We start from the raw sequence: 27,526 nt of genomic DNA, 5'->3' as shown, positions 1-27,526 counted from the left end.
TGACAAAAAGGTGAAACATCATGCAACATCTTTTCTCTTCTTTGCCGTCGTATTCACATAAATCACAGGACTCTGCTGCTTTAGTGTCCGTGTTTCCCGGTAGAGTTCGGACCAGAAGACGACTCTAAACCAAGTGACGGACCGTGACGTACTGTACGGTGTCATCAGCTAAAATTAATGGAGTGAAATGAATCAATTTCATATCAATCTGACAAACGAAGGGAATTTTATCCATAATTTTTTTCCGTTTTAGTTAGTTTTGTAAACACACAATACAGTTTCAGTTAGTTACGGTTTGTTTCTTCAAATTATAGTTTTTGTTTATTTCAGTTAACAAAAATGTTTTTCAATTCTAGGTTTGGTCATTTCATTAGTTTTCGTTAACGATAATAACCTTGGTCTGGACTACAGCTCCACCCATATGGGTTTTTCAGGACCGATACCAATTATTAGGAGTCATGAAGGCCGATAACCTGTATTTGGAGCCGATATTCATTCACTGTAAAAATGAAAATCTGTTACTATTATTGACTTAAATCTGTGTATCAGTCGTTTTTTTCATATTCAAATTAGGGATGTAATGATTATTGGTATAACAATAAACGGCGGTAAAATTCCAAACAGTTAGTATTACTGTTTTAATTCTAATTATCATGATAACCATGTTTGATTACCGCACTTTGAAAGAGAAAGAGAGGGAGAGGGAGAGAGAGAGAGAGAAAGAGAGACCTGGTCCAAGCTAAGATGAGTTGGATGCTGATGTGGGCCTTAGATGTCCTCACCTTCTGTCTGCAGTCTGAAACCTGTTCATGCTGGTCTCCTCCTCTTCCACACTATCCAGAACTTCAGACACTTCATCTGTCATCCTCCAACACTCTGTCAAAACGGAAAAAACTCTAGTCAAAGATCCTCTACTCGTCTTTTTCTTTTTCTGTTAAACATCATAGCTCTGTCTTTTTTTTTTACCTGTTTTTCTTTGTGTTTCTTAAACTTTCTCCCTCATTTATTTTATTTATTCTTCTATTTTATTACCTCCGCCAAGGAGGTTCTGTTTTTGCCAGGGTTTGTTTGTTTGTCTGTTTGTTTGTTTGTCTGTCCGTTAGTGTGCAACATAACTCAAAAAGTTCTGGACAGATTTGGATGAAATTTTCAGGGTTTGTTGGAAATGGGATAAGGAAGAAATGATTAAATTTTGGTGGTGATCGGGGGTGGGGGGGCCCACAGGGGGGGGGCCACTGATCAGCCTTGGCGGAGGTCTGCGCTCTCCGAGTGCTTCTAGTTTTTGCCTGTTTTTCTTCTATTTCATCCTTTTATCCACCTTTTTCTCTTTTCCTACTTCTTTTCCTGTTAAACATCGTAACTCCATCCTTTTTTGTTTTACCTGTTTTTCTTTTTTCTTTGTGCTTATTAAACTTTCTCCCTCATATATTTTTTATTTCTTCCTTTATTTTCAGTCACTTTTATCTCATTTCTCGGTTTTTATCCTTTCTTATCCTCCATCTACTCATCTTTTTTTCTTTTCCCCTGTTAAACATCATAACTCCATCCTTTTTTTCGCCTGTTTTTCTTCTATTTTATCCTCTTTATCCACCTTTTTCTCCTCTTTTCCTTATCTTCTTTCTTTCCGTTAAACGTCATAACTCCATCCTTTTTTTTACCTGTTCCTTCTGTTTTTATCCTTTCTTATCCTCACTTGTCTTTTTTTTCCTTTTTTCCCTGTTAAACGTCATAACTGTCCTTTTTTACCTGTTTTTCTTTTTTCTTTGTGTTTCTTAAACTTTCTCCCTCATTTATTTTATTTATTCTTCTATTTTATTACCTCCGCCAAGGAGGTTCTGTTTTTGCCAGGGTTTGTTTGTTTGTCTGTTTGTCTGTCCGTTAGTGTGCAACATAACTCAAAAAGTTCTGGACAGATTTGGATGAAATTTTCAGGGTTTGTTGGAAATGGGATAAGGAAGAAATGATTAAATTTTGGTGGTGATCGGGGGTGGGGGGGCCCACGGGGGGGGCCACTGATCAGCCTTGGCGGAGGTCTGCGCTCTCCGAGTGCTTCTAGTTTTTGCCTGTTTTTCTTCTATTTCATCCTTTTATCCACCTTTTTCTCTTTTCCTACTTCTTTTCTTGTTAAACATCGTAACTCCATCCTTTTTTGTTTTACCTGTTTTTCTTTTTTCTTTGTGCTTATTAAACTTTCTCCCTCATATATTTTTTATTTCTTCCTTTATTTTCAGTCACTTTTATCTCATTTCTCGGTTTTTATCCTTTCTTATCCTCCATCTACTCATCTTTTTTTCTTTTCCCCTGTTAAACATCATAACTCCATCCTTTTTTTCGCCTGTTTTTCTTCTATTTTATCCTCTTTATCCACCTTTTTCTCCTCTTTTCCTTATCTTCTTTCTTTCCGTTAAACGTCATAACTCCATCCTTTTTTTTACCTGTTCCTTCTGTTTTTATCCTTTCTTATCCTCACTTGTCTTTTTTTTCCTTTTTTCCCTGTTAAACGTCATAACTGTCCTTTTTTACCTGTTTTTCTTTTTTCTTTGTGTTTCTTCAACTTTCTCCCTGGTACTTTATATTTCTTCCTTTACTTTCAGTCACTTTTATCTCGTTTCTGTCTGTTTTATCCTTTCTTATCCTCCTTCTACTGGTCTTTTTCTTCTTATTCTTCCTCCCTCCCACCCCCCACCCCCTTCCTCTTGTTTTAATCTCTGTCCGTCCTGGCTGTTACTTTTGACTCCTCCTGTCCCCCCCCCCCCCCCCCCCCCCCCCTCTAAGTGCCACATCATTGTAAAGAAAACAGTGTGTGATTTATGCTGCTCTAAGGGGGTTCAGCGCTGAGTGTCACCCTCGGCCTATTCATCATCCCTGGGATTGTGTTGAGCAATAAGCTAACCAGGCGCTAACTATTCCGACGTCTCACTCTCTCTTTTTATAAAATATCAGGCCTGTGTTTACACGACCGTCCGTCTTGGCGCTCGGTGGGTTTTTAAAGCCGGGGCTTGTTTGGTTTTTCTAGGCCTATTTATTCTCTGCTCTCAGCGCCTCGCATGGCGTTCTGTTTAGCTCAAGTCAGATCATAAAAATTCTTGTCCGAGGAATAATGTGCTTTTCAACCCGGGAGGCGGAGGCGTCCGGAGAGGCGGGCGGAGAATTAATGTCCGGGCCCAGTCCGAGGTATTTGATCAGAGCGTCGACCGCCGTGTTTTTACATCCAAAATATTGGGACAAGGAGCTTAAGTTGGTCTTTTCAAAGCAAAAATATTGGGACAAAGAGATTAAAGTGTTGAGGCCGGAGCTAAATGTGGTGTTTTTAAAGCCCCAGGCGAAGGTCGCACCAGTAGAGTTGGGTTTTTTCTAATGCTTATGTGAACAGACAGATCCAGTAAACCCAGTCATTTTTAAAGGCCACGAAGAAAGAAACCCAAACCGACGACGCATGTATTTACTTCTGTTCATCCACACCAACGCGATCCGTCAACGCAAACAAATCAGAAACAACAGCAGAGATTAAAGTGGCGACGCGAGTGGAAACACGCGCCTTAAAAGGATGGAACCCAGTCAAGACGCCGCTTCAGTTTCAGGGTTTCATCTGTGCGGTGGTTCCCAAAGTTCTGCTGGTCCAGATTTACAGGCGTTCAAACCAGTCGACTTTGGTCCAGATCGGACTAAACCATTACATTTATATACAGGAAGTTAATGATACTGTCAAAAAATGAACACCACACCAGATACTAAGTTTCACCAATCTGTTAGTCTCCTCTGGATCTGGATCTGGATCTGGACTGATCCACCCCTCTGTGTCTGCTTCATCTTCTTCTTCATCTTCTTCTTCGTCTTCTTCTTCATCTTCTACTATACTATACTATATGAACAAATGTTTACTATACCCATGTTTGGGATCTGTTTTTTCAGCACTACTTCATCTATCTCATCTGTCTATTATTTTTTCACTTTAACCTGCTATAAAAACGGAAAAGGACAAAAAACACACAAATAATATAAAATCCGATTTGAAAAATGTATATAATTTATTGCATAAATAACACACAGATGCTTAACGAACCTTTTCAAAGACTTTAAAAGTGAATATTGATTCCAAATATTAGGTATAGAAAATTAGAATTGTAATAAATTAAAACTATCTTTACATAGGCGTTTTCTACTGCTTTCTCACCCCCGCAGTCATCCTGGTTTCCTCATCTGGTTCAGGTGGGGGTCGTCCTCATTCTTACCTGTAATGCTAATGCAGTCTGTGGGTTAGAATCCACAGATTCAACCAGTTTTTTCCATTTTGAAAAAGGACAAGAAATGACGTAGATATGGTCAGAAATATAATGCCCCCCCACACCACCACCACTTCATTTTCATACTTTTACTCATGTTTGTTTGCTCTGGTTTTAAACCATCATATCTCTGGTTGTCTTTGCTTTATCAAGACCAAATAATAAGTGTCAGAGAGTTTCAAGTCTGCTGTTCCAAATGGAATTCTCCCCAGTGGTCTGTGTGACCAACTTCGACCCTATGACGTGTTGAAAACGTCATGTGATTCAGTCATGAGGCCGTGACCGTGGAGCCTTAAGGGTTAATAAACCAACCCTGTGTTCTATATTTGATGGATCCGTCCCGTCCTTTCACACTCCCCAACAGTAGGGGGCGGTAACGCACTGTAATGATAATGAACACCAGACAAACAGAATAAAAGAAGAACCAAAAGTTTATATTCAGATCATGTTTAGACTCAGGTCAGATCTGGGTTTAGCTCCATTGGACAAAAACCTCAGTGGGTTTAATTCTTAACCCTTAAGGGTCCACGGACATGGCCCCGTGACTGAATCACATGACATTTTCAACACGTAGTAGTGTCTGAAGTCGGTCACACAGACCACTGGGGAGAATCACATTTGAACGGGCAGACTTGAACCACTGTCCCACTTTTTATTTGATGTTAATAGAGCAAATACAACCAGAGATATGACGGTTTGAAACCAGAGCAAACCAACATGAGTAAAAGTATGAAAATGAGGTGGGGGGGGGGTTAGATTTCTGACCATATCTACGTCATTTCTTGTCCTTTTTCAAAATGGAAAAAACTGGTTGAATCTGTGGATTCTAATCCACAGACTGCATTAGCATTACTGGTAAGAATGAGGACGACCCCCACCTGAACTAGATGAGGAAACCAGGATGACCGGGGGGGGGTGAGAAAACCAGAGAAAACACCTATGTACAGATCTGCTTTTATGTCAAATATTTGGGTATAGTTTGAATTTATTACAAGTTTAATTTCATATACCTTATATTTGGAACCAATATTCACTTTAAAAGTCTTTGAAAGGGTTTGTTAAACATCTGTGTGTTATTTATGCCATAAATTAAATACATTTTTCAAATCGGATTTCTAATTCTTTGTTTGTTTTCTGGTCTTTTCTGTTTTTATAGTAGATTAAAGTGAAAAAATAATAGATGATCTAGATGAAGTTGTGCTGAAAAACAGATCCCAAACATGGGTATAGTAAACACTTGTTTATATAGTATATAAAATCCAAATCAAAAGCACTGAAAAACGGACAAAATAGACTCAGACCACTAAGGGTTAAATAAGTGAATATTTATTCCCATCTGTATCATCGCCCCCTGCTGGTCAGTTTGGGTCATCATTAAACTTGTCTTCTGTGTTTTCATACTGGGATATTCTGGATTATCTCCGATTCAAAAACACACTAACTTTATATTAAATTCTTTCGAGGAGTTGAACTCATAAATGTGGGTCTGGTCTGGTCAGTGACGGGTCCTGAACGTGGGTCCTGAACCCAGACCAGTTCAGATCCACCGGTTTAATGAAGCCTTTCTTTTCTGTTCACAATGTTAGTTTCTCTGTTGGTGTGTTTAAAGTGTTGGTGTTTCTGCTGTTGGTTCAGATTCTGTTTAAAGCAGACCTGATAAACCTTCTGCACCGCCTCCTTTATCTGGTCCTTATCGTCTGAAAACACGGCTGGTACCGATACGACGGCGTTTAACCCCGTCTGATCCGCTCTGACTCCAGGACCCCTCTGCAGATTCCATATTTGTAGTTTGGTTTGGTTTTATCTGTGTTTGGTCTGAAGGTGGGGGCAGATTGATGAAGAAGAACTGGACACTTTAACCAACGGGTCCAGACCAGTGGACGAAACAGACGCAAAACATGTTGAATTTAAGGAAAGTGTTTGTACAAGAGTCACAGGAAAGACAAGAAATAAATGACTTAGAATTAATTTAAAAAAACCTTATTTATTAACATATACAGTTTTTTGTTTTGTATTTAGGGCGGTTTATTTTTAGTATTTAACCCAAAGTTGTGAAACATGGAATAAGATTAGATTCAAGAGGTTGTTTTGTTTTTTTCTTAGATTCTTCCATAAGGAAACTGTATTCTTTCAATGTATTTATATCACTTAACACATATTGAATGTGTGATATCATCCACTGGGGATGATTGGAAAAGTTATTTCAGTGACTGTCGATGCTCTGTTCACTGGTTTTATACGAGTTTGGTTTAAATTCTCCTGAAAAAAGTCTTTTAATGGTAGAAAACACAGAAAAGCACAGTAGTATTATTATTGTTATTATCATTATTATAGATGTCGTCTTACAGGAGTCAAATAAAATCCACTGAAAACCAAAGCAGAACGGTTTCAGAAATTAAACCTATCCCATCTGTCTAATGCTAACGATGAAAACTAAATATGTAATTTTCTGATTTTTATAGATTTGGTCCATATTTGATCATCACGTTTCTTCATATTTTACCCGATCCTCAAAGTGAACAATGAATATTCTATATTTGACACCTTTAATATTAGTCAAACTCACGTTAGCTCAGGTTCCATCTAAAGTGGCTCAGAACCAGGAAAATAAGAACATAATGTCAACAACAAATATTTGGCTTTGTTTTAGTGTAAAAAAAAAAAAAAAAAAAAAAAGGGAAAAAAATTTCAATTACATGAAAATATTTACACTTATAAACTATCATTTCACAAAAGATGTGACGAACTTGACGAAATTATCAGACTATTACGAATTTTTTTTCAAAATATTAAAACTTTAAGCCCATAAATGTACAACGTTATTTTTGTTAAATTATGAGTTGTTTTTTTTAAACTCCAACTTTATTCTCATAGTGACGTGTGTTTTTATTTGTCCAATGCAGCGCTGCTACGCTGTCGCAGGTTTGAGATGAAATTGGTTTGAATGTGGTTCCTGAACTTGACTGACTCTGACGCGTCTGATCTAAGGGTTACCGTGGGTTACCGTGGGTTACCGTGGGTTACCGTGGGTTACTGTGGGTTACCGTGGGTTACTGTGAGTTACTTTGGGTTACCGTCGGTTACCGTGAGTTACTTTGGGTTACCGTGGGTTACTGTGGGCTACCGTGGGTTACCGTGGGCTACCGTGGGTTACCGTGGGCTACCGTGGGCTACTGTGGGTTACCGTGGGTTACTGTGGGCTACTTTGGGTTACCGTGGGTTACCGTGGGTTACCGAGGGTTACCGTGGGTTACTGTGGGTTACTTTGGGTTACTGTGGGTTACCGTGGGTTACTGTGGGTTACCGTGGGTTACCGAGGGTTACTGTGGGTTACCGTGGGTTACCGAGGGTTACCGAGGCCGTTGGTGGGAGCAGGAAACCTTCCCATGAAGCCCCTCAGGTGTAGAGTTACCTCCACTTCCTGCTGTCAGCATCGTACACAAAACAGACGTTGGGTGTTTTTGGTGGTCTAGTTTTTCTGCGGCTGTGGAATCCACTCATTTATCTGTAATGAGTTTTTTTTTGTGTTTAATGTGTTTTTTCCCATCACGTCTCCAAAAACCTGGTCCAGAACGTCCCCAGATGGACGACGCCTCCCAAAACTCCCAGTGAGTGGGAAAAGTGTTTGTGTTAGAGCTGTCCTCCCCCAGATGTCGACCTCTGGAAGGGGAGGGGGGAGGGGGAGGGGGGTGGGGGTCATCCAGTGGTTATCAGCCCCCGCCCGTCTGGACCCTCCCCCTGACGGAGTGTTCTGTTTGACACCACAGGACACAGACGTCATGTATGTTGTCTAGAACCAGGGGCTCGTTTCTGGGTTCAGTGGTGAACGCAGCCGTTCGCTCGCCCTTCAGCGCAAATAAAGAGTGAACGATGGGTCGGCGAACGCAGAGGCTTAAGTAACGCAAAATCCTTTTCTGCGCTCGTTGCGTTCGCTAAACCATCGTTCACTCACTATTTGCGTTCAAGGGTGCACTAAACAGGTGCGTTCACTGTTGAACTCAGAAGAACTCCTCCACTCCAGCTGTTCCCACTCATCTGATCTGACAGCACTGTGGGCAGAAGGAAGAAGTATTATGGGATATCTGTGAGCACGGCCCTGTGAGCTCCTCCCTTATCCTCACCTGTCTGGAGGGACCTCCTCACCCTCATCTGAATATAGATGCACACACACACATATACACACACATATCCACACACACTCTGAACTGAATTATTTACACATATATATCGTGCGTCTGAGGATGAGCCCAGTTCTTCTGCACTGGTGACTTTATGAACAGAACTGTAAACAGGACAAACAGACTGTACAGACAAACTGAACACTGTTCTGTTCCTCTGATCCACACACACACACACACACACACCCTGATACACACACACATCCGCCCCCATACGGTTCTCATTCATTCATTCGTTCATTCGTTCATTCATTCATTCATTCATTCGTTCATCTCCAATCCCAAAGCCACACACACTTTGTCCTGAACTAATCTGTATTTATCCATAAATCATTAGTGAATTAACGTCAGTGCTCAGATCAGTCCCCACTCTGTGAACTCGTTTTCATCTGTGCTAAATGTCCATGGGAAAAATCTGATCTCAGTACAGATATTGTCAAACTTGTGTTAAAAATCTTCTTTTTCAAATGTAAATAATATTTCAAAGGACATACATGACAGAAGTGAAGTGAAATGAAGCTACAGAATACATCCTCCTTCTAACGCGGACCTCTGAGGTCTGTAGCGAGGAACTGGGCGAGCGCTCACTTTTAATGAACTAGCCCAGAAACGGGATAGCGGATTTTGTGTTGCGTTAGTTGTTAACGAACAAAGAGTGAGCCCAGAAACGGAATAGCACAAAATGCATTAATTAGACACATTTTGTGTTTACCTGGATGTAGTCCACTCAGACCTGGTCCACTCAGATCTGGTCCACTCAGACCTGGTCCACGTCCACAGATTATCATTATTATATTTGATATATGCTTAAAACAGTGTGTTTTAGTAAAAAAGTGAAAAAAACAGACTAATTTTTAAAATCATATTTATTATAACTGCAAATGTTCATAATGAAACTTTATATGAGATTATAGAAATGAACTTTCAACTATTTTATATGTGCTCAAACATCCATCATCTGTGAATTTTATATACTTATATATATATATGTATAAATAGACATACATTTATATAATATTTACAGCTAAAATATAGCTATCAATGAACTATACAAACTAGAAAAATACAGAAAAAAAGTTTAAAAACAGTGAAACTTGACAAACACTCAGTAAAGTCACAGTAGTAGAACACTAAAACAGCATTATCACTACTATATACAGTATGAATTTACCACTAAAACTTCGCTAAAACACTGATGAAGTTAAAAAAAAACAACTTCCATGTCTCTCTCACCGACTGCACTCTGCTGCTCTAAGCTCTGCCCACTTCCACCCCTCCCCCTCAGCCAATGTGTTCTAGACCGATAGAAAGAACCTGATCTCAGCTAGAAGGTGACGTTTGCATAGTTTCAGTAAAGGGTTCATTTTTCCTGTGGTTTGGATGGAACGTGTCTCTGGAGACGCCGTCGTCCTTAAAGGGTTAAACACCTTTATTTCAGGTCCTTAAAGGGTTAAACACCTTTATTTCAGGTCCTTAAAGGGTTAAACACCTTTATTTCAGGTCCTTAAAGGGTTAAACACCTTTATTTCAGGTCCTTAAAGGGTTAAACACCTTTATTTCAGGTCCTTAAAGGGTTAAACACCTTTATTTCAGGTCCTTAAAGGGTTAAACACCTTTATTTCAGGTCCTTAAAGGGTTAAACACCTTTATTTCAGGTCCTTAAAGGGTTAAACACCTTTATTTCAGGTCCTTAAAGGGTTAAACACCTTTATTTCAGGTCCTTAAAGCTCTACCGTATGTGACATTTTTACACTTTTCTTTTGTCATCTTCAAATGCTCCTAATAAGTGTGTGTCAAACTAAAATGTGAAAGAAATCCGCCAGGCATTGAAACTCAAAAATGTTTAATTCTCATATATTTCTAATAAAAGTCTGACCAATCATTTTAGTCGGTCCGAATAAAATAATTGGTCGAACCTGACTGAGCCTCCTGTCAATCATCCATTACGGCCGTCCAGCATCTGATCCATTATCACCGTCTCACATCTGATATGTGTCCCTCTGAATCTGACGCTTCACTGGCGCTGCTTCTGCTGTCACTGACCACAGTCTACTGACCACTGACCACAGTCTACTGTCCACTGACCACAGTCTACTGACCACTGACCACAGTCTACTGTCCACTGACCACAGTCTACTGTCCACTGACCACAGTCTACTGTCACTGACCACAGTCTACTGACCACTGACCACAGTCTGCTGTCACTGACCACAGTCTACTGACCACTGACCACAGTCTACTGACCACAGTCTGCTGTCACTGACCACAGTCTACTGACCACTGACCACAGTCTGCTGTCACTGACCACAGTCTACTGACCACTGACCACAGTCTACTGACCACTGACCACAGTCTGCTGTCACTGACCACAGTCTACTGACCACTGACCACAGTCTGCTGTCACTGACCACAGTCTACTGACCACTGACCACAGTCTACTGTCACTGACCACAGTCTACTGACCACTGACCACAGTCTACTGACCACAGTCTACTGTCTAGGATGTGTTTGGATAGAACTGACATGTACATGTGGAAGGAAAAAACTGATTTATGAACAGAAACGACAACTGAGGGGAACAAACAGGAGTCTGATGAATGAAGGATGGAGATAAAAGTCTGGAAGTCAGCTGTACTGGACTGAACAGGTCTGCATAAAGCTCAGCTTTTCTGACGGTGGGACTCATACAGGTACATGTACCTGGTGTCACACATGTAGGATGATGTAGGATGAGAACTGTATGGACTATGAAACCTCTAATGTCCACGGAAAATTTGCGGAGGCCGCGCGTTCACAGTGCGCGCGCCCATCCCCTGGGCACTGCAGTGAAGACCCTGACCCAGTACTGCACAGACCAGGTCTACTGATGGAACAGGAGCCGTGGGCCCGCGGCAGGTGGATGATGCATCTGATTACTGAGGGAGGGGTCCGCGGACACGCCAAAACGGACCGGACCTCCACCTCTGCTTCCTCCTCCGTTTCCATCGCGCATGAGGAGAGAGGGGGAGGAGCCTCAGAGCTCAGGCAGAGGGAAGGGGGCGGGGCTTTGGAGGGAGGCGGGATGTTCATGTTCAAACTTTTACTAAGTGCTGTGAGACATGCCACATCGGTAGGTAGAGCTTTAAAGGGTTAAACACCTTTATTTCAGGTCCTTAAAGGGTTAAACACCTTTATTTCAGGTCCTTAAAGGGTTAAACACCTTTATTTCAGGTCCTTAAAGGGTTAAACACCTTTATTTCAGGAGTTTAAATGTGGAAAGCATTAAATCTAAATGACTTTTCCCAGAACCAGGTGGAGTTCTGCCCTAGTTTGGAAACTTATTTCATTTATTTATTGTGTTTTTGTGCTTTTCCTCATTTTGTACATAAATGTAATTACAGTAATAATAATAATAATAATAATAATAATAGTGAAGTAAAATGGTTGGTTTGGTTTTCTTCTCTCCGTCAGCAGCTGTGGTTCTCATTCTACCATCAGGTGTACTGGTGTGAAACTGTGTCATCATTCTACTGAAAGAACATCAGGTTTTTCTAAATCCCACGACCTCTGAACCCAACCACAGAAACGGTCCGGAGGAACCTTAACTGTTCAAGTTAATTTACTCCTGTTGAACAAGTTCTACAGCTTAGAACTGAAGAACCCCAAGGACTAAAGGAACCAGTGACAGCCCGTTCAAAGTTAAAGGAACCAGTGACAGCCCGTTTAAAGTTAAAGGAACCAGTGACAGCCCGTTCAAAGTTAAAGGAACCAGTGACAGCCCGTTCAAAGTTAAAGGAACCAGTGACAGCCCGTTCAAAGTTAAAGGAACCAGTGACAGCCCGTTTAAAGTTAAAGGAACCAGTGACAGCCCGTTTAAAGTTAAAGGAACCAGTGACAGCCCGTTCAAAGTTAAAGGAACCAGTGACAGCCCGTTCAAAGTTAAAGGAACCAGTGACAGCCCGTTCAAAGTTAAAGGAACCAGTGACAGCCCGTTTAAAGTTAAAGGAACCAGTGACAGCCCGTTTAAAGTTAAAGGAACCAGTGACAGCCCGTTTAAAGTTAAAGGAACCAGTGACAGCCCGTTTAAAGTTAAAGGAACCAGTGACAGCCCGTTTAAAGTTAAAGGAACCAGTGACAGCCCGTTTAAAGTTAAAGGAACCAGTGACAGCCCGTTTAAAGTTAAAGGAACCAGTGACAGCCCGTTCAAAGTTAAAGGAACCAGTGACAGCCCGTTCAAAGTTAAAGGAACCAGTGACAGCCCGTTTAAAGTTAAAGGAACCAGTGACAGCCCGTTTAAAGTTAAAGGAACCAGTGACAGCCCGTTTAAAGTTAAAGGAACCAGTGACAGCCCGTTCAAAGTTAAAGAAACCAGTGACAGCCCGTTCAAAGTTAAAGGAACCAGTGACAGCCCGTTTAAAGTTAAAGGAACCAGTGACAGCCCGTTTAAAGTTAAAGGAACCAGTGACAGCCCGTTTAAAGTTAAAGGAACCAGTGACAGCCCGTTTAAAGTTAAAGGAACCAGTGACAGCCCGTTTAAAGTTAAAGGAACCAGTGACAGCCCGTTTAAAGTTAAAGGAACCAGTGACAGCCCGTTTAAAGTTAAAGGAACCAGTGACAGCCCGTTCAAAGTTAAAGGAACCAGTGACAGCCCGTTTAAAGTTAAAGGAACCAGTGACAGCCCGTTTAAAGTGTATCTCCTGTGGTTGGGGGCGTGTCCTGTTGGTGTGTCAGTCATGTGTTGGAGTGCAGACACTGTCAGGTCTGGACATGGTTCACAGCTGGTTGAAGGTCTGCTCTGGTTCCTTTCTAGTACCACAGACTGATCTGATGTTCTGTCAGCAGTTCTGATGGGTTCAGACTGGGACACCTGCACATTTCCAGCCTTTCACGTCTGATTCACCTGCATTAGATCACACGTCAGTGTACGCAGCACCTCAGACCTACAACCCCTGACCCTAACCTGCTACTTCTACTCCTTCTCCTCCTCCTCCTTTTTTTCTTGTTCTTCTCCTCCTTCTTCGTCCTCTTCATTTCCTCCTCTTTCTCCTCCTCCTTCTTCTTCTCCTCCTTCTCCTCCTCCTCCTTTTTTTCTTGTTCTTCTCCTCCTTCTTCGTCCTCTTCATTTCCTCCTCTTTCTCCTCCTCCTTCTTCTTCTCCTCCTTCTCCTCCTCCTCATCCTTCTACTCCTCCTCCTCCTCCTCCTCCTCCTCCTCCTCTTGGACCAGTGGAGGCTGTTTCGTCGCTGGTTCCTCCTTCATGTCGGTCCTTGTTTCCTTCATCGTATTTTTTCACATTTATGATGTAACGTTGCAGTTTTTGCTCCAGGGTTCACAGTTTTAGTGGGTTTTCTGTCCGACCCCCCCCCCCCCCGCCGAGGCCTCGCTATCACCTCGTCCTCTAATTGTTTCAGGACTGGGCCTCAGATTGTCCTTGGCAGCGGGCACTAGAGAAAATGTTTAGCGTGTTTGTTTTTGTAGTAATTAGCCTTAAAGCGGCCTGTAATGCAGACGGCTAATGGTCCGCAGAGAGCCGGGCCTGTGTCAACACGCCGCTCGCTGTGTGTGATGTGTTCATGACAGATTGTGTGTGTTTTCATGGCTGTTTTTTCCAGGGGAGGTGAGCTGATCAGGCGTGTGAAAGTGGAAGCTCCGTGAGCGTGTGAGCGCTCCGTCCATGTGAAAATGTTAGTTTTCCCATCCAGACTGGGCCGGACCAAACTTCTGCTCTGTATCACCCAACCACAACACACGCAGACAGGCCCCGCCCCCCAGCCCGGTCCCAACGCCGGTGCGGTCGGCAGAGTCCGACACCAAACCGTGACGATGTCGGATCCTTCTGCGGCGATAGATCGGACTCTTCATTAAAGGACATATTTGTCATTTTGAGACTGAAACATTAACTCTGAGTGTAAACAGCAGGGGGCGGAGTCACACACGACGCCACCGCCGTCACAGGAATAAGACGTCAACATGTTTAACGCAAATCTATATTAATGTCGTCAAGTTTTCTAACTCAAAGTCAGCCATAATATAATTGTGTCTTATCTTCATCTGCTGCGGTCGATAGTTTACATGATACGACGGTTAGCTTCTACAGAGTTTACATGATACGACGGTTAGCTTCTACAGAGTTTACATGATACGACGGTTAGCTTCTACAGAGTTTACATGATACGACGGTTAGCTTCTACAGAGTTTACATGATACGACGGTTGGCTTCTACAGAGTTTACATGATACGACGGTTAGCTTCTACAGAGTTTACATGATACGACGGTTAGCTTCTACAGAGTTTACATGATACGACGGTTAGCTTCTACAGAGTTTACATGATACGACGGTTGGCTTCTACAGAGTTTACATGATACGACGGTTGGCTTCTACAGAGTTTACATGATACGACGGTTAGCTTTGTTAGCAAGAAAACAACCAAAAAAACCCATGAATTTTCTCAGTTTGGAACAGTTTTCTGCTGAATATAATTTAATGTAATATAATATAATATAATATAATATAATATACTATATAAGATAAGATAATATAATATAGCATAATATGATATGCTATAATATAATATAGTATATGAAATAATGTAATATAATATATTGTAGTATAATATAATATATTATAGTTTAACATAGTATATTATAGTATTATAGAATATATTATAGTATAATATGATGGAATGTAATATATTTAAATGTATCCTTCACTTATCCGTGTGAATCTTCATTTGGATGACCTGCTTCAGACCAGTGCAGACATAGTTACAACAAATCAAGACACAACAAACTGACAACTCAGTCAGATTTTATTTGTATGGCGTCACATCAGAGCAGAGGTTCTCTCATGACACTTTACATTTAGAGCTGGAATAAACCAGACTCTCAAGAACCTCAAGTTTTCAGATCAAACGAAAAGTCAGTTTCTCACAGAAAAAAAAAAAAAACCTTCACTTTAACACAGAATAATTTCACAATCACTGATGTTACAAATGTGCGATTAAACCACATTATAACTATTACATAATCTTATGTAAAACAATCGCACTGACAAAGAAAATGTTTGTAAAATCAAGTGGAGAGAATCCAAACGGACTGGATCTAATGGACGACATCGATCATCGGAGGATCTAATCTGATCCAAACGTTTGTACAAATGCAAAATAATAATAATAATGGAAGAAAAAAAACTGTTTTGTTATAAAATCTAATCTTTACTGACATAAAATCTCAGTGTCAAATATCTTTTTTTGCAGCGTGTTGTAGTTCTGACCTCTGTGTCTACGTCGGATTTTCCCAGCATGCCGTTGGACTCTAACCTGGATCCTTCAAATTAAAAGCTTCAGATTTATGCTCCCAGGTCGAAGGGAAGCAAATGAGCAAATGTTTTTGTTTTCGCTGCTCGGGCCTTTTCCTGATTTATGGCGTTGCGTCGGTCGCGCCGTCGACGGAGGCCAGATCGGAGCTGGAGGCCGGAGCGGCTGAGAGAAATATGACTTTTAGACGTTTTTATGTGGTTTTGGCTGCGTTCTGCCGGTGGCGGTGTTGGTCTACGGCTGCATTCGAACCGTCCAGCTGCATTTTTTCTCAGGGTGGTTTGACAAAAATGTGAAGCAAGACACATTTATCACCTCAGCTGGACTGAGTGGAACTGGGCAAAACAGATTATTGGCATGTTAATGAAGGCCTTTCAGCACCGGGGGTCAAAGGTCACTGTTTATCCGTGAGCGTTCTCAGAGGTTCTGAAAGTCACACGTGTTCTAAATCATAACGGGAGCGTTGTGTCGGCAGAGGGAGCAGGAGAACGCCATGACGCGCCTGAAGAAGCAGCAGGCGGAGCTGGAGGCCATGAGGCTGCGTTACCTAGCAACGGAGGAGAAGGAGGCGGTCCGACAAGACAGGCAGGAGCTGGACGACATCAGGAACCAACTGAACAGGTGAGAGCGGCCATTTTAAACACCAACTGAACAGGTGAGAGCGGCCATTTTAAAAACCAACTGAACAGGTGAGAGCGGCCATTTTAAAACCAACTGAACAGGTGAGAGCGGCCATTTTAACACCAACTGAACAGGTGAGAGCGGCCATTTTAAAACCAACTGAACAGGTGAGAGCGGCCATTTTAACACCAACTGAACAGGTGAGAGCGGCCATTTTAAACACCAACTGAACAGGTGAGAGCGGCCATTTTAAAAACCAACTGAACAGGTGAGAGCGGCCATTTTAAAACCAACTGAACAGGTGAGAGCGGCCATTTTAAACCAACTGAACAGGTGAGAGCGGCCATTTTAAAAACCAACTGAACAGGTGAGAGCGGCCATTTTAAAACCAACTGAACAGGTGAGAGCGGCCATTTTAAAAACCAACTGAACAGGTGAGAGCGGCCATTTTAACACCAACTGAACAGGTGAGAGCGGCCATTTTAAAAACCAACTGAACAGGTGAGAGCGGCCATTTTAACACCAACTGAACAGGTGAGAGCGGCCATTTTAAAAACCAACTGAACAGGTGAGAGCGGCCATTTTAACACCAACTGAACAGGTGAGAGCGGCCATTTTAACACCAACTGAACAGGTGAGAGCGGCCATTTTAACACCAACTGAACAGGTGAGAGCGGCCATTTTAACACCAACTGAACAGGTGAGAGCGGCCATTTTAAAAACCAACTGAACAGGTGAGAGCGGCCATTTTAAAACCAACTGAACAGGTGAGAGCGGCCATTTTAACACCAACTGAACAGGTGAGAGCGGCCATTTTAAAAACCAACTGAACAGGTGAGAGCGGCCATTTTAAAACCAACTGAACAGGTGAGAGCGGCCATTTTAACACCAACTGAACAGGTGAGAGCGGCCATTTTAACACCAACTGAACAGGTGAGAGCGGCCATTTTAAAAACCAACTGAACAGGTGAGAGCGGCCATTTTAAAACCAACTGAGCAGGTGAGAGCGGCCATTTTAAAAACCAACTGAGCAGGTGAGAGCGGCCATTTTAAAAACCAACTGAACAGGTGAGAGCGGCCATTTTAACCCAACTGAACAGGTGAGAGCGGCCATTTTAAAAACCAACTGAACAGGTGAGAGCGGCCATTTTAAAACCAACTGAACAGGTGAGAGCGGCCATTTTAAAACCAACTGAACAGGTGAGAGCGGCCATTTTAAAACCAACTGAACAGGTGAGAGCGGCCATTTTAAAAACCAACTGAACAGGTGAGAGCGGCCATTTTAAAACCAACTGAACAGGTGAGAGCGGCCATTTTAAAAACCAACTGAACAGGTGAGAGCGGCCATTTTAACACCAACTGAACAGGTGAGAGCGGCCATTTTAACACCAACTGAACAGGTGAGAGCGGCCATTTTAACACCAACTGAACAGGTGAGAGCGGCCATTTTAACACCAACTGAACAGGTGAGAGCGGCCATTTTAAAACCAACTGAACAGGTGAGAGCGGCCATTTTAAAACCAACTGAACAGGTGAGAGCGGCCATTTTAACACCAACTGAACAGGTGAGAGCGGCCATTTAAAAACCAACTGAACAGGTGAGAGCGGCCATTTTAAAACCAACTGAACAGGTGAGAGCGGCCATTTTAACACCAACTGAACAGGTGAGAGCGGCCATTTTAACACCAACTGAACAGGTGAGAGCGGCCATTTTAAACACCAACTGAACAGGTGAGAGCGGCCATTTTAAAACCAACTGAACAGGTGAGAGCGGCCATTTTAAAAACCAACTGAAGCAGGTGAGAGCGGCCATTTTAAAAACCAACTGAAGCAGGTGAGAGCGGCCATTTTAAAACCAACTGAACAGGTGAGAGCGGCCATTTTAAAACCAACTGAACAGGTGAGAGCGGCCATTTTAAAAACCAACTGAACAGGTGAGAGCGGCCATTTTAAAAACCAACTGAACAGGTGAGAGCGGCCATTTTAAAACCAACTGAACAGGTGAGAGCGGCCATTTTAAACCAACTGAACAGGTGAGAGCGGCCATTTTAACACCAACTGAACAGGTGAGAGCGGCCATTTTAAAACCAACTGAACAGGTGAGAGCGGCCATTTTAACACCAACTGAACAGGTGAGAGCGGCCATTTTAACACCAACTGAACAGGTGAGAGCGGCCATTTTAAAACCAACTGAACAGGTGAGAGCGGCCATTTTAAAACCAACTGAACAGGTGAGAGCGGCCATTTTAAACCAACTGAACAGGTGAGAGCGGCCATTTTAAAACCAACTGAACAGGTGAGAGCGGCCATTTTAACACCAACTGAACAGGTGAGAGCGGCCATTTTAAAACCAACTGAACAGGTGAGAGCGGCCATTTTAAAACCAACTGAACAGGTGAGAGCGGCCATTTTAAAACCAACTGAACAGGTGAGAGCGGCCATTTTAACCCAACTGAACAGGTGAGAGCGGCCATTTTAACACCAACTGAACAGGTGAGAGCGGCCATTTTAACACCAACTGAACAGGTGAGAGCGGCCATTTTAAAACCAACTGAACAGGTGAGAGCGGCCATTTTAAAACCAACTGAACAGGTGAGAGCGGCCATTTTAAAACCAACTGAACAGGTGAGAGCGGCCATTTTAAAACCAACTGAACAGGTGAGAGCGGCCATTTTAAAACCAACTGAACAGGTGAGAGCGGCCATTTTAAAACCAACTGAACAGGTGAGAGCGGCCATTTTAAAAACCAACTGAACAGGTGAGAGCGGCCATTTTAACACCAACTGAACAGGTGAGAGCGGCCATTTTAAAAACCAACTGAACAGGTGAGAGCGGCCATTTTAACACCAACTGAACAGGTGAGAGCGGCCATTTTAACACCAACTGAACAGGTGAGAGCGGCCATTTTAAAAACCAACTGAACAGGTGAGAGCGGCCATTTTAAAACCAACTGAACAGGTGAGAGCGGCCATTTTAACACCAACTGAACAGGTGAGAGCGGCCATTTTAAAAACCAACTGAACAGGTGAGAGCGGCCATTTTAAAACCAACTGAACAGGTGAGAGCGGCCATTTTAACACCAACTGAACAGGTGAGAGCGGCCATTTTAACGTCACCACAGTATTCGATAAAAACAGCCACAGAAGCAGTTTATTCATGGAAACTCGCAGGACGTGGTCACTGGAACCAAACCCATAAACACATCTGTTATTTGTGTCATGTTCGACCACAGACCGCGAGTATTTCATCCCAGCCTTAGAACAAAAAACCCAAATAATCCTGCATTAATGCTTTAGAAAATCTGCTAAATCTGTTCGACACATGACTCCTGTCAGATCTACGTCATCTGAAGTGTTTCAGGTTTTATCGTCTGTATTTATCTGACCTTTTACAGATCTTCTAGTGTCAGTCCTTTGAAACCACTGGAGGTCTTTAGTAAACACACGACAAAACCCCAGAATCAACATGAGACGCTTCATTGAACATCTTCTAGTCCTGGACTAGAGGCAGACCAGTACTAGAGGCAGACCAGGACTAGAGGCAGACCCGATAACCTCATGAAGAACTCATCACCATTGGACTATTAGACTATTGGACTGTTGGCCTATTGGTCCATTGGACTAGTGGACAGTTGAACAGTTGGACTAGTGGTCAGTTGGACTAGTGGTCAGTTGGTCAGTTGGACGGTTCCACCACTAGAGGTCGGTGTTGCAGATCTCCATTTGTCAGACCCTGAATCTGGTCCAGTTCTGTAGAGGTGGATCACGTTGGAACCTTCACTGTGTCTTCTTACAGGTTAAAGCAGCAGGAGGACAGGATAGGACCCGCCCCCTCCGCACCGGCCCCTGCCCCCTTCGAGCCTAGCCCTGCCCCTGGTCCGAGCGTCAGCGAGAGCGCTGACGAACACCTGAGTCGCCTGCTGGAGGAGAGGGACACCCTGCTGAGGACGGGGGTCTACACCCACCAAGACCGGATCATCTGTGAGCTCAACAGACAGATCCAGGACGCCATGAGGGACAGGAAGTACTGATGCACACCGGCCAATCAGACGCAGGTGCACCGACAGACACTCAGGTAGACAATGGAGAACCCAGTCTGGACCAGAACCAGAACCAACCTTCAGAATCGTTTATGAAACGTTTCCACTCAGTCGGCGTTTTTCTGTCGGTGCGGTTTCATCCAGTGATGCTGTGACAACCAGGTCCTCCATCTGGTTCTAGAAGCAGGTGGATCCGAGCTGGACCCGGTTCAGTTTGGACTGAATGAACGTGGACCCGGTTCAGTTTGGACTGAATGAACGTGGACCCGGTTCCGTTTGGACTGAATGAACGTGGACCCGGTTCAGTTTGGACTGAATGAACGTGGCTGTGGGCGTCTGCGTTCTTGGTCATGTGACCGTTCCTGTTCATTCACTGGTTTATGTTTTTATTCATGTTCACGTCACTTTGAAAAACACGGACGAAGAAACGATCTGTATTTATGAGTTTAGAAAATTCACATGAAAATCTGAAGATTCAACTATAGAGCAACAACAAACCTCTGCCTCTGCCATGTCCATCTGTCCATTTGTCCAGTTTTCTGCTGATGTTAGATTTGATCACAGATGAAACCTAGAACTCCACATCAGAGTTAAAAACAAGTGAAAATAGTCGTTAGTTTTATCTTTAACTGACACATGACTGTGTTTTAGAGGATTTTACTCCAGTTTTTTACGTGTTTTAACCTCAAACTATGAGTTAAAACCACAGTTTAACCGTAAACGTTTTTACATTTGTAGATTTTCTACTTTTATTTGTGGAAAGTCTGTCTGTCGATGTGTTCAGGGACAGTCGGACACGTTAAAGTTCACATATAATGACTCTGATTTCTCCACCAGAATCCTCATATTTGATCAGAAGTCTGTTTTCTCACTAAACTGTTGTGAATTCAACAGTTTGTGTTTAAATAGAAGCTGTTCGTGGATTTGAATGAAGGTTGAGGTGAATAAAATGATCATGTTTCTGAGTCCAACAGTCTGAACCTGGAAACGCAGCCTGTTTTCTGTTTGTTCATGTTGGAAACCATCATTTGTTTGTTTGTTGTTTAGTGGCAGCAGGAGGCGCTGCAGCTCCATAAACCTCAACCTCCGACTGCAGACACACATTTATTTATTTATTTTCTATCAGACGACGCCGGTTTCTGTCTGAAATAAATTATTTTGAGATGAAACTGATGAGATGGTTTTTTTTTTAAATTCATCTTAGTGTAATTTAGACGTTTAGTTGAACTTCTTAAACCTTTTACGAACAAATGCAGCTGATTCTACAGGTTTATTCTTATTTTTGTGTGTTTCTTTTTATCTGAATAATTCTTAAACTTCTGCAGGTTTTCATGTGAAACTGAACTTCAATCTGAACCGTGTCCTGAATCAGAAGGAAACAGAAGAAAAGAAAAACCTGCAGATGATCATTAGTGCGGCTCAGACTCTAATCAGATTATTTAACACACGAACACGACAACAGCGAGCATCTGAAAAAATTTTTTTTTAAAAAAACAGGAAACTTTGATACTGTATGAAGGACACGAAAAAAAAAAAAAGAAAAGTAAAATATCGAGATAAAACCTGATGTTTGGACCATCTTCAAATCTGATTAAAAAGTGCTCTAGATAATTAGAGATGCTCATCTACATGTTTCTATAGATGTTTCAAGTTGTTTCGAGACTTTATTAAAATATTCATCTGCGCCCCCTGGTGTTCAAATGGTAAGACTATAGTATGTGCTCCAAAAAGGGTCATTTTGGACCATCTTCAAATATGATTAAAAGTTGCTGTAGATCATAGTAGATTCTCAACTACATGTTTCTAGAGGTGTTTCAAGATTTTTCTAGAATTTATGTAAAAATTTGTCGGCGCCCCCTGGTGTTCAGATGGTAAGGCTATAGTATGTGCTCCAAAAAGGGTCATTTTGGACCATCTTCAAATATAATTAAAAAGTTCTCTGGATTATTTTTTATGATCATCTACATGTTTCCAGAGGTGTTTCAAGACTTTTCAAGCATTTATTTAAAAATTTTCTTTGGAGCCCCCTGGTGTTCAGATGGTAAGGCTATATAGTATGTGCTCCGAAAAGGGTCATTTGGGCCATCTTCAAATCTAATTAAAATTTTTCTAGATTATTATTTATGCCAGTCTACATGTTTCTAGAGATGTTTCAAGTTGTTTCGACACTATTAAAATATTCATCTGCGCCCCCTGGTGTTCAAATGGTAAGGCTTTAGTATGTGCTCCAAAAAGGGTCATTTTGGACCATCTATGCATCTGATTAAAAAGTGCTCTAGATCATTATTTATGCTCATCTACATGTTTCCAGAGGTGTTTCAAGACTTTTCGAGCATTTATTTAACAATTCTTCGGTGCCCCCTGGTGTTCGAATGGTAAGGCTATAGTATGTGCTCCAAAAAGGGTCATTTTGGACCATCTTCAAATCTGATTAAAAAGTGCTCTAGATCATTATTTATGCTCATCTGCATGTTTCCAGAGGTGTTTCAAGATTTTTCTAGCATTTATTAAACATTGTTTAGCACCCCCTGGTGTTCATATGGCTACAAAAAGGGTCATTTTGGACCATCTTCAAATCTGATTAAAAAGTGTTCTAGATCATAGTAGATGCTCATCTACATGTTTCCAGAGGTGTTTCAAGACTTTTTGACCATTTATTTAAAAATTCTTCGGCGCCTCCTGGTGTTCAGATGGTAAGGCTATAGTATGTGCTCCAAAAAGGGTCATTTTGGACCATCTATACATCTGATTAAAAAGTGCTCTAGATTGTTATTTGTGCTTGTCTACATGTTTCCAGAGGTGTTTCAAGATTTTGCTACAATTTAATTAAAATTATTCTTCAACGCCCCCTGGTGTTCAGATGGTAAGGCTATAGTATGTGCTCCAAAAAGGGTCATTTTGGGCCATCTTCAAATCTAATTAAAATTTTTCTAGATTATTATTTATGCCAGTCTACATGTTTCTAGAGATGTTTCAAGTTGTTTCGAGACTTTATTAAAATATTCATCTGCGCCCCCTGGTGTTCAAATGGTAAGACTATAGTATGTGCTCCAAAAAGGGTCATTTTGGACCATCTTCAAATATAATTAAAAAGTTCTCTGGATAATTTTTTATGCTCATCTACATGTTTCCAGGGGTGTTTCAAGACTTTTCAAGCATTTATTTAAAAATTTTCTTTGGAGCCCCCTGGTGTTCAGATGGTAAGGCTATAGTATGTGCTCCAAAAAGGGTCATTTGGGCCATCTTCAAATCTAATTAAAATTTTACTAGATTATTATTTATGCCAGTCTACATGTTTCTAGAGATGTTTCAAGTTGTTTCGAGACTTTATTAAAATATTCATCTGCGCCCCCTGGTGTTCAAATGGTAAGACTATAGTATGTGCTCCAAAAAGGGTCATTTTGGACCATCTTCAAATCTGATTAAAAATTGCTCTAGATCATAATAGATGCTCATCTACATGTTTCTAGAGATGTTTCAAGTTGTTTCGAGACTTTATTAAAATATTCATCTGCGCCCCCTGGTGTTCAAATGGTAAGGCTATAGTATGTGCTCCAAAAAGGGTCATTTTGGACCATCTTCAAATCTGATCAAAAAGTGCTCTAGATCATTATTTATGCTCATCTACATGTTCCCAGAGGTGTTTCAAGATTTTTCTAGCATTTATTAAACATTGTTTAGCACCCCCTGGTGTTCATATGGCTACAAAAAGGGTCATTTTGGACCATCTTCAAATATGATGAAAAAGTGCTCTAGATCATAGTAGATGCTGAACTACATGTTTCTAGAGCTGTTTCAAGATTTTTCTAGAATTTATGTAAAAATTTGTCGGCACCCCTGGTGTTCAGATGGTAAGGCTATAGTATGTGCTCCAAAAAGGGTCATTTTGGACCATCTATACATCTGATTAAAAAGTGCTCTAGATTGTTATTTGTGCTTGTCTACATGTTTCCAGAGGTGTTTCAAGATTTTGCTAGAATTTAATTAAAATTATTCTTCGACGCCCCCTGGTGTTCAGATGGTAAGGCTATAGTATGTGCTCCAAAAAGGGTCATTTTGGACCATCTTCAAATATAATTAAAAAGTTCTCTGGATGATTTTTTATGCTCATCTACATGTTTCCAGAGGTGTTTCAAGACTTTTCAAGCATTTATTTAAAAATTTTCTTTGGAGCCCCCTGGTGTTCAGATGGTAAGGCTATAGTATGTGCTCCGAAAAGGGTCATTTGGGCCATCTTCAAATCTAATTAAAATTTTTCTAGATTATTATTTATGCCAGTCTACATGTTTCTAGAGATGTTTCAAGTTGTTTCGAGACTTTATTAAAATATTCATCTGCGCCCCCTGGTGTTCAGATGGTAAGGCTATAGTATGTGCTCCGAAAAGGGTCATTTGGGCCATCTTCAAATCTAATTAAAATTTTTCTAGATTATTATTTATGACAGTCTACATGTTTCTAGAGATGTTTCAAGTTGTTTCGAGACTTTATTAAAATATTCATCTACGCCCCCTGGTGTTCAAATGGTAAGGCTATAGTATGTGCTCCAAAAAGGGTCATTTGGGCCATCTTCAAATCTAATTAAAATTTTTCTAGATCATTATTTACGCTAGTCTACATGTTTCTATAGATGTTTCAAGTTGTTTCGAGACTTTATTAAAATATTCATCTGCGCCCCCTGGTGTTCAAATGGTAAGGCTATAGTATGTGCTCCAAAAAGGGTCATTTTGGACCGTCTTCAAATCTGATTAAAAATTGCTCTAGATCATAATAGATGCTCATCTACATGTTTCTAGAGATGTTTCAAGTTGTTTCGAGACTTTATTAAAATAGTCATCTGCGCCCCCTGGTGTTCAAATGTTAAGGCTATAGTATGTGCTCCAAAAAGGGTCATTTTGGACCATCTATGCATCTGATTAAAAAATGCTCTAGATCATTATTTATGCTCATCTACATGTTTCCAGAGGCGTTTCAAGACTTTTCGAGCATTTATTTAAAAAGTCTTCGGCGCCCCCTAGTGTTCAGATGGTAAGGCTATAGTATGTGCTCCAAAAAGGGTCATTTTGGACCATCTTCAAATATAATTAAAAAGTTCTCTGGATTATTTTTTATGCTCATCTACATGTTTCCAGGGGTGTTTCAAGACTTTTCAAGCATTTATTTAAAAATTTTCTTTGGAGCCCCCTGGTGTTCAGATGGTAAGGCTATAGTATGTGCTCCAAAAAAGGTCATTTGGGCCATCTTCAAATCTAATTAAAATTTTTCTAGATTATTATTTATGTCAGTCTACATGTTTCTAGAGATGTTTCAAGTTGTTTCAAGACTTTATTAAAATATTCATCTACGCCCCCTGGTGTTCAAATGGTAAGGCTATAGTATGTGCTCCAAAAAGGGTCATTTTGGACCATCTTCAAATATAATTAAAAAGTTCTCTGGATTATTTTTTATGATCATCTACATGTTTCCAGAGGTGTTTCAAGACTTTTCAAGCATTTATTTCAAAATTTTCTTTGGAGCCCCCTGGTGTTCAGATGGTAAGACTATAGTATGTGCTCCGAAAAGGGTCATTTGGGCCATCTTCAAATCTAATAATTTTTTTTCTAGATTATTATTTATGCCAGTCTACATGTTTCTAGAGAAGTTTCAAGTTGTTTCAAGACTTTTTAAAAATATTCATCGGCACCCCCCCAGTTTTCAAATGGTAAGGCTATAGTATGTGCTCCAAAAAGGGTCGTTTTGGACCCTCTTCAAATCTGATTAAAAAGTGTTCTAGATCATAGTAGATTCTCAACTACATGTTTCTAGAGGTGTTTCAAGACTTTTTGACCATTTACTCAAAAATTCTTCGGCGCCTCCTGGTTTTCAAATGGTAAGGCTATAGTATGTGCTCCAAAAAGGGTCATTTTGGACCATCTATACATCTGATTAAAAAGTGCTCTAGATTGTTATTTGTGCTTGTCTACATGTTTCCAGAGGTGTTTCAAGATTTTTCGAGCATTTATTTAAAAATTCTTTGGTGCCCACTGGTGTTCACATGGTAAGGCTATAGTATGTGCTCCAAAAAGGGTCATTTGGGCCATCTTCAAATCTAATTAAAATTTTCTAGAATATTATTTACGCTAGTCTACATGTTTCTATAGATGTTTCAAGTTGTTTCGAGACTTTATTAAAATATTCATCAGCGCCCCCTGGTGTTCAAATGGTAAGACTATAGTATGTGCTCCAAAAAGGGTCATTTTGGACCATCTTCAAATATGATTAAAAATTGCTCTAGATAATAGTAGATGCTCAACTACATGTTTCTAGAGGTGTTTCAAGATTTTTCTAGAATTTATGTAAAAATTTCTCGGCGCACCCTGGTGTTCAGATGTTAAGGCTATAGTATGTGCTCCAAAAAGGGTCATTTTGGACCATCTTCAAATATAATTAAAAAGTTCTCTGGATTATTTTTTATGATCATCTACATGTTTCCAGAGGTGTTTCAAGACTTTTCAAGCATTTATTTAAAATTTTCTTTGGAGCCCCCTGGTGTTCAGATGGTAAGGCTATAGTATGTGCTCGAAAAAGGGTCATTTTGGACCATCTTCAGATATGATTAAAAATTGCTCTAGATCATAATAGCTGCTCATCTACATGTTTCCAGAGGTGTTTCAAGATTTTGTTACAATTTAATTAAAATTATTCTTCGACGCCCCCTGGTGTTCAGATGGTAAGGCTATAGTATGTGCTCCAAAAAGGGTCATTTGGGCCATCTTCAAATCTAATTAAAATTTTTCTAGATTATTATTTACGCTAGTCTACATGTTTCTAGAGATGTTTCAAGTTGTTTCGAGACTTTATTAAAATATTCATCTGCGCCCCCTGGTGTTCAAATGGTAAGACTATAGTATGTGCTCCAAAAAGGGTCATTTTGGACCATCTTCAAATCTGATTAAAAATTGCTCTAGATCATAGTAGATCCTCAACTACATGTATCAGAGGTGTTTAAAGATTTTGCTAGAATTTATGTAAAAATTTGTCGGCGCCCCCTGGTGTTCAGATGGTAAGGCTATAGTATGTGCTCCAAAAAGGGTCATTTTGGACCATCTATACATCTGATTAAAAAGTGCTCTA

At 41.0% G+C, this 27,526-nt stretch overlaps 1 protein-coding gene across 1 annotated transcript in view; it reads left to right on the top strand.

Moving 5' to 3' along the window:
• cep120 (centrosomal protein 120) overlaps nucleotides 1-21,583 on the top strand; it is a gene marked incomplete at its 5' end in the record, with an annotated part of 29,890 nt that extends 8,307 nt beyond the window's left edge. The window contains 2 exons of the mRNA XM_030129419.1: nucleotides 16,232-16,377; nucleotides 20,173-21,583. Of these exons, the coding sequence (XP_029985279.1) occupies nucleotides 16,232-16,377; nucleotides 20,173-20,407 (381 nt within the window). The remainder of the gene's footprint in view (nucleotides 1-16,231; nucleotides 16,378-20,172) is intronic.
• Nucleotides 21,584-27,526: the final 5,943 nt, after the last annotated feature.

Source organism: Sphaeramia orbicularis, unplaced genomic scaffold (assembly GCF_902148855.1).
Source record: "Sphaeramia orbicularis unplaced genomic scaffold, fSphaOr1.1, whole genome shotgun sequence".
Lineage (NCBI taxonomy): Eukaryota > Metazoa > Chordata > Actinopteri > Kurtiformes > Apogonidae > Sphaeramia > Sphaeramia orbicularis.
This window is presented reverse-complemented; position numbering and strand designations above follow the sequence as displayed.